Source organism: Octopus sinensis, linkage group LG26 (genome assembly GCF_006345805.1).
Source record: "Octopus sinensis linkage group LG26, ASM634580v1, whole genome shotgun sequence".
Classification (NCBI taxonomy): domain Eukaryota; kingdom Metazoa; phylum Mollusca; class Cephalopoda; order Octopoda; family Octopodidae; genus Octopus; species Octopus sinensis.
This window is the reverse complement of record NC_043022.1, coordinates 2,544,803-2,553,330: the sequence shown is the minus strand read 5'-3', so window position 1 is coordinate 2,553,330 and position 8,528 is coordinate 2,544,803. Positions and strand designations below refer to the sequence as shown.

Sequence of the window (8,528 nt, the reverse complement as noted above, 5' to 3'; positions counted from 1 at the left end):
CATAAACACAACGCCCGGTCTGGGAATCGAAACCACGATCCTACAACTGCAAGTCCACTGCCCTAACCACTGGGCCATGTGTGTCTAAGATATAATGTAATATATATGATATAGACACATGCAGTGTGTGAGAAGACCCGGCAAGCCAAGTGAGACCTGTGGCCTATGCCAGGGGTGTAACCAGCCCACTTATGGGTACCTTTCCTACATTGGACACTAAACTCTGCTTGCAAAGACCTGTTGAAGCAAGTGAAATCGGAAATTCGATGGCTGGCATCCATGCCAGTGGAACGCTAAGAGCACCAGCCGAGTGTGATCGCTGCTAGAGCAACTGACTGGTTTCCGTGCCAGTGGCACATAAATAGGACCATTCAAATGTAATTGCCACCAGCGTCGCCTTACTGGCACATGTGAAAAACATTCAAGCGAGGTCGTTGCCAGTGCCACTGGACTGGCTCCTGTGCAGGTGGCACGTAAAAAACACCGCTTGAGCATGGCTGTTACCAGTACCGCCTGATTGGCCCTCGTGCCGGTAGCAAGTAAAAGCACCCACTACACTCAGGGAGTGGTTGGCATTAGGAAGGGCATCCAGCCATAGAAACTCTGCCAGATCAGATTGTAGCCTGGTGCAGCCAGTCCTCAGTCAAATCGTTCAACCCATGCTAGCATGGAAACCGGATGATGACATACATATCCCAGAGTAAGCACACAAATGTGAAACAAGGTGGAAAAAATAGTACTCGAATACCAAAGGTAGAGTAATCTGCTTTATTTAAAAGCAGCAGAAATATCACAAAACTGTTACTCAGGGTTTCACGTTCCCCCGAACCACATGGTTCCAGGTTCAGGCCCACTGCATAGTACCTTCGGCAAGTGCCTTCTACTATAGCCTTGTGAATGGATTTGGTAGACGGAAACTGAAAGAAGCCTGTTATATATATGTACATATGTATGTGTGATTGTATATGTTTTTGTGTTTGTCCCCCCAACATTGCTTGACAACCAATGGTGGTGTGTTTACGTCCCCGTAACTTAGCAGTTCGGCCTAAGAGACCGATAGAATAAGTACTAGGCTTACAAAGAATAAGTCCTGGGTCGATTTGCTCGCCTAAAGACGGTGCTCCAGCATGGCCACAGTCAAATGACTGAAACAAGTAAAAGAATATGATGTATATATATATTATTTAGTAAAATCAATAGAATATATTACAATGAACTTCCAGGAGTGAAGTGGAAAATCCAGTGTTTCAGTTGCAGCAAATTTTTTGGAGAAGACGTAAATGTCTGTTCCGTTCCTTTTTAGTTTCCTGTCATCTTTTACCTACAGAAACTCCATCAAAATGTTGGATTTTGTTCTCTCCCCACAGGATGTCTACTGTTCTCTTCTGATTGACTTTACTCTATCTAAACCTACGTGGTGGACATGCAACTCTGTCGGATTTTTGTGTCTCTATAGACTGGAAATAATTGATGACCAGCTGTAATCGATTTGCGATCCTTATTTCAGTTTCATCAGAGATGTCTGCATTGCGTGTGGACAGGATTGCCGAATGCACTTTTGCCAAAGGACAAGAAGCTGAATGGACACGATGCCGAAGTAACACAAGACCGAAGAGGGACGCAATGCCGAAGGGACATGATGCCAAATGGACACAATGCCGAACAGACATAAGGCCAACCGGACACAATGCTGAATGGACAGAATTATAAAAAAACATATATATTTCTACCTACATAGTTTAATGACCAATTCACCAATTTTGCACTTAAGATTTAACGAGATTAGATTCTAATTTTTGCATGCCTTCTCGGCATTGTGTCCATTTGGCTTCTTGGCTCCAGATTCTTGTCCGTCAGCAAAAGTGCATTGAGCATCTCGTCCATGCAGCATCTGCATCACTTAACCAATCCCTGAAATGCAAGCAGTCAATCTGTTCATACCCTTAACATGTCTGGTAACTTCAAAGGACCAGGGTCATCAATTTGCACACAATAAGTATTTAACACTTTATTCCATATTAGGGGTCAGTCAGCAGCAGGGATCTCAGTGTGCACAGTATCAGGGTATGACACAATATATACGAGGCTCTCCCTTCCTCCTCCTCTTTCTCTCTTGCCAAGTAACCACGCACCTCTTCTATAGTAAGACGGCTGTTTCTGCCTCTCTGTCTCTTTGTCAGACTCTAACCTTTCATCCTCTGACACAAAACCCCCTCCTCCAAAAGTGGGTGAGCTGAAGAGGAAAACCCCGAAAAACTAGCCCTACACCAGTTACGATGACAAGCATTCAAGTTAATGTAGTCAATGGAACAAGAAATTAACATGCAAGTGGTTGAGTGCACCTGAAACATGCATGCCCTTATTGTAGATCTCAGAGAGATTTCAGTGTGACACAGAACATGGTAAGGCTGACCCTTTGAATTATGAGTCCAACTCACTTTTTGCCTGATGAGTGGAGTGGAGCAATGTGAAAGAAAGTGTCTTGCTCAAGGGCAGAAAGTGCCACCGGGAATCGAACTCACAACCTAACCATTCGTTGTCTTGCAAGTTACTCGGTGACCCTACCAAGTAGCTTTATGTGTTGGTTCCACATAAAAAGCATCCAGGCCACACTGTAAAGTGGTTGGTGTTTGGAACACAGCTAAAGAACACAGGTACACGGTCATCTTGGTGGTCAACACTGATGAAATAACTGGATCTGGTCAGTTTGAATACAAGGCCAATAGAATATTTGGGCCGGAGGTGGTCAATTCGACTCGTTAGCATTCATTAGTATACATTAGCTTGTTCATTCATTGTCTTCAATTAATTATGCATAATTGTTTAGCTTTGAGATTTCAACGGTGGGATGGTTTTTAAATTGACATTGTAGGGCAAGTGTGAGAGGCCAGAACTGGATAGTTTGAACAGAAAACAGGTAGAATATTTGGGCTGGACAGGGCCAGTTTAACCCCTTGGCATTCAGATTACTGTCAAATGTAATATTTATTTATTCATAATGCGGCAAGCTGGCAGAAGTGTTAGCACACCGGGTGAAATGCTTAGCAGTATTTCGTCAGCCGTTACGTTCTGAGTTCAAATTCCGCCGAGGTCAACTTTGCCTTTCATCCTTTCGGGGTCAATAAATTAAGTACTAGTTGTGTACTGGAGTCAATCTAATCAACTGGCCTCCTCCCCCAAAATTTTGGGCCTTGTGCCCTAGAGTAGAAAAGGGTATTTATTTCATTGTCTTGTAGCTTCAAGATTTCATTTTGAGATTGTTTATTTGTAGAGTGACATTGTAGAGTAAGTGTAAGAGGCTGGATCTGGTCGGTTTGAAAATAAAACAGTTAGAATATAGGGGCCAGATATGGCCAGTTTAAATGCTGAAGGGTGAAAGAAGAAATGCCAAACACAGAAGTAAAGGCAAATGAGGCAGAGGAGCTACAAAATAAAGATTGAAGTTTTCATTTGCAGGGGTGAAAATAGACAGAAGCATTGCTAAGGGTGGCAGTCTGGTCTGTGTTGCACTTTTGGGTTTGCTGTAGAGACCTATATGGACTTGGGGGACACAGGGGTGGGAGACAGGAGTGAGGGCTCAGGGTTAGGGGTTAAACTCAAGGGCTGCCCTGAGCAGCTTGCACTCTATGACGACAACGATTTCAGCTGATCCAATCAACAGAACAGCCTGCCTGTGAAATTAACTTTCAAGTGGCTGAGTACTCCACAGACACGCATACCGTTGACATGGTCCTCAGGGAGATTCATCGTGACACAGAATGTGACAAGATTGGCCCCTTTGAATGACAGGTGCAACTCATTTTTGGCAGCTGAGCTGGAGTAATGAGAAGTAAAGTGTCTTGCTCAAGGACACAACGGGTCACCAGAAACTGAACTGACAACCTGACAATAATAAACCAAATACACTACTAAACCCCTAAAGCACATGCCCTCACCAGGATACAGCTGGTATCTAAGAAGAGACCATGTTTGATAAGCAGGTAAGGACTTGGTAGGAATTCCATACAATCACCATCATTGTTCGACCGTGGTCGAGACAATGGAGTTTACCATGCTACGCCAGACTTCACGGTCCATCATGGCATTACGGAGGTCCTGTTGCTGGATGCCTGGAGATTACATCAGGGTAGGAGAGCGTGTGCCCTCTGGTATTGTGAGTAGATGGCTTCCAGAGGAGAAGAGTAGAGATTGCCTTGTTTTCAGCTCTACAACAATGTCCAGCAAACTGGACTCTCCTACTTTTCAAAGCATCAGTTGGTGTGGCCTGTAAGAGGTGGTGGGGTGAGCAGCTGGCATATGAGTCCAGATCCAAGACCCGGGTAACCAAGAAGGTGTAGTGGAGGTTGTCCGTGAAGAATAGATGGCCTGCTTCCTAAAAAAGAAAATATCAAAGTCAAGAGCTAACACCTGACACCCCCACCTCACCCTGGGTCCTGAAAGCAGTTTTGTTTTGCATTGCGACAATTCAGACGCCCTCCCTATGGGTGCACAAGAGGTGTAGGGCAATGAGAGGTAGGCGGATGAAGCAGGAAGATTTCATCCATATCACAAGTACAAGAATAGTTAACAGAAAGAGCAGCCATGTAAACAAATCCAAATTCTTGAAAGATTCCATGGAAATAGTTGACAGTTTCTGTTACCAAGGAAACCTAATTAGCAGAGGAGGTGGTTGAGCTGAAGAGAAAAAAACTGAAAAACTAGCACTACACCGGTTATGATGACAAGCATTCCAGTTGATCCGATCAATGGAACAGCCTGCTCATGAAATTAACATGCAAGTGGCTGAATGCACCTGAAACATGCATGCCCTTATTGTAGTTCTCAGAGAGATTTCAGTGTGAAACAGAACATGACAAGGCTGGCCCTTTGAATTATGGGTCCAACTCACTTTTTGCCAGATGAGTGGAGTGGAGCAATGTGAAAGAAAGTGTCTTGCCCAAGGGCAGAAAGTGCCACCAGGAATCGAACCCACGACCTAACCATTGTAAGCCAAACGTCTTAACCATAAAGCGATTGGGTCGCCAGAGTTAGGGATAGAGAGGGGAGAGTTTAGGAAGCAAAGGCATCCTCTCTCTCTTTGTCTCGGTAAGAGACTAACTGTATGACACTGATATGGGAGGTGTCGTGGATGTATGGGAGGAAAACGGGGACGTAAGATGGTGAGGATATGGGAAAGATTTTGCAGAAATAAAGTCAAGCAGCAACATCTACTGGATGTGTGTTGTTAACGTAGATAAATGATTGGGAAGAAATAAGGTGAAGAAGAGAAGTTTGGTACCAGAAGAATTGGATGTCGTGTGTGCGAGAGATGAGACTGCGTTGTTAGTACAGACATGTGATAAGCATGGAGTACGAAAGAGTTGAGAGGAAAACGTAGGTGCCAGACGATACAAATGGAAGAAGGAACCTGTAAAAGAAGCAGACAGGGAGAAAAAAAACCCCAGAAAAAAACAATATGAGAGGAAGTGACGAAAGGTGATTTTGGGGTTGACGAGTGACCACATGAGGTGGCATGATACTGTCTTTGAGAAGAAGATCCACCTGACCTGGGTAAGCATGAGAAAAATGGACATTAAAGGGGGAAAAAAATGATATCTATCTATCGATATGTGTATGTGCGCATGTTTATAAGTGTGTGCGTGTGGGTTTGTAAATGTGTGCGTTATATACACACACATACACACACACACATATATATATATACATATATATATTTATATAATGTACGGAAGAGAAAGTGAAAGAAGAAGCGGAAGTAAGTGAGAAGGCAAGAGGAAAGCCAGAAAGAGACCGACGTCAGAGCAGAGATAAATAAATACCATGCTTAGCTTAAAGATCGATAAATGAGAGTATTTAGGTACAAAGACCTATTGTGGTATTGCTAAACACCATCATCATCATCATTATAACCGCCAAAGCAGATAATAAAACAGACAATGCCGTCTATATTCAGCGAACGTGAAAATATGACCTACACACACACACACACACACACACATTATATATAGATAGATTTTTATGTTCCTCATTATTCCTAGATTCGTTTTACTTTTATAATGGAACTATTTCCATTCCTATTTAATTATCCTTCCGTCACGGAAAGAAAATTGCGAAACTATAAAACTATATATATATATATATATATAGGTATATATATATTTATTTTTCAGGGTGATTTGCAGCCATTCTCAAATAATAATAATAATAATAATAATAATAATTAGTCTGTGAATATCTTTAGAATGCGACTGTGGAGACAACCATGTAGCTTTAATACCAAAAATAGCAGCTAAATCGTGCTCAAATTAACACCGCTTTCGTTGATTTGGAAGGAATGACACGTTGGGAAATGTAGACCTAGGTAGACTATGCCTAAAAATAGACGGAATCGGGAGGAATGGTTTCACAAAACTGGGAACAAAAGCTCGATCCAAGCCGCAAACACACACACACACACACACACACACACACATCGCTTCGTCTATTTAAAAAATAAAATTCAAATGGATTTTTTTGAAAAATTATGTAAAATGTAACAGAAAGGTTTAAAAATTAAGAAATGAATGAAATTCCGTTTTATCTTTTCTGTGATGACATCTGAGCTTGATGTTTGCATCTTCCATCCGGTTCTACTGGCGGCCCACCCGGTTCTCACTGCCAATTGTGATTGGCACACGAGGTTTTTAATGTTATTTGTTTCTATGACAAGGAAAATCAATTCACACGCACTTTATATATCTATATATGTATGTGTATATATATATATATATATATATATATATATATATATATTATATATATATATATGTATGTATATATAGCACAGAGATTCGGGTTGACCAACAAATGGATAAAGGCCTCAATGCAAAAAGAACTGATTGTAACAGTTTATTGTTAGGGTTGGGTCGGGTTTATTTTTCGTTTTTGAATAACAAGAATTTGCAAGCAAAAGCTCTGAATAGCATCTCGGGTATTACAGGGAAGCAAGCCGTAAAAGAAATCGAATGCCACCCCCACAAAATACAATTTAAACCAAGTTCATTTGATATTTTTCCAGTAAATTCTTCGTCAGTAATATTGCGAATAATAGTTATACACGCTGTTATAAACGAATGGATAATTAAGACAAAAGGTTTGGCAAATATTTGAAAGAAGTATTTTTAAAATACATTTTAAATATCCCTGCTTAGATATTTAGTAATGTCTGTGACTCTGAGAGACAGACTTACAGGTGCATGCTAACCTCAAAGACGGTGGTGCACCCACGCATGGTATCTGTATCGCTGTGTCTTGCTCTGTGCATTCGAGGGTTCCAGAATTTTGCTTCTTTATATAATGTATAACGTATTAACATCCTGAAAATAAAAAGGAAGCAATTTGGATATGGGGGGGGGGGGCTCAATAAAAAGAAGAAAGAGTCACACACAAAAGCGAATGCCAAAGGACCAAAAACTCTGCAACGAAGAATCTGAAGGAACCAAATCAACGAGGGTCCTTCTTTTACGGGAGAAATCCCGCTGAAAATGGTTTAAACTATAGAAGGTGGACAAACACAGAAAAAATGTGTGTATGTATATACATGCATATACATATAAACCGTATATAGGATGTATATATACATAATGTATATATATATATATATGAAGTATACATGCAAAACGTATAATGTATACGCACGTATATACATACTGTGTGTCTGTGTGTATACACATGTATTAAAGCAATGTTATTACCTGAAAGAGAGAGGTAAAAGAGTCGAAGTATTTGTTCCCTTACCTTTCACGTTGGACTCGCGACTTGCAGGCTCCGGACAGGGAACTTCCCAGCCCTAAACCACACCTTTCCGACCAGACACGGAGATAGGAGAGTTGTGCGGACATTAGCACATCTTCCTTGTTCTTCTGTTTATTTATTTGATGATGGAGGCGGCGGCGGGGTGGATTATATTGGTGGCGGTGGTGGTGAGGGTGTTGGTGATGGGAGTGTTGTTGTTGTTGGTGGTGGTGGTGTGATTGTGGTGGTGGTGGTGGTTGTGGTTGTGGGCTTTTTTTTTTAACTCCGGTTTTTGACGAAAGACGCGAGAAATTACGTCGGAAAATATTAATAACGACTGAGAAGGAAGGAAGAAATAAGAGAGAAAGAGAGAGACTGGCAGACAGGTAGATAGAGAGAAAGAGGGAGAGAGAGATAAATAGGTAGGTAGATAAAGAGAGGGAGAGATAGATAGATAGACAAGTAGGTAGATAGATAGATAGACAGATAGGTAGATAGACAGATAGATAGACAGAGAGATAGATAGATAGATAGGTAGATAGACAGATAGATAGGTAGATAGACAGATAGATAGGTAGATAGACAGATAGATAGGTAGATAGATAGATAGATAGATAGATAGATAGACAGATAGAATAGTAGAATGAGAAAAGGGTAGATGGATGGCTAGATAAAAAGACAGACAGATAGAGACAGATACAGGGATAGGTAGATAGATAGATATTGACAGGTACAGAGAAAGAGATAGATAGATA

The 8,528-nt window shown here is 41.3% G+C and overlaps 1 protein-coding gene across 5 annotated transcripts in view; it reads right to left on the bottom strand.

Annotated features, from left to right (window-relative positions):
* LOC115224738 (myotubularin-related protein 3) overlaps positions 1 to 8,174 on the bottom strand; it is a 288,784-nt gene extending 280,610 nt beyond the window's left edge. For 2 of the 5 annotated variants that reach the window (XM_029795619.2, XM_029795624.2), the window contains exon 1: positions 7,777 to 8,174. In XM_029795619.2, the coding sequence (XP_029651479.1) occupies positions 7,777 to 7,880 (104 nt within the window). In that variant the 5' untranslated portion in view covers positions 7,881 to 8,174. The remainder of the gene's footprint in view (positions 1 to 7,776) is intronic. The other 3 variants (XM_029795620.2, XM_029795625.2, XM_036513706.1) reach the window with 2 other exon arrangements.
* Positions 8,175 to 8,528: the final 354 nt, after the last annotated feature.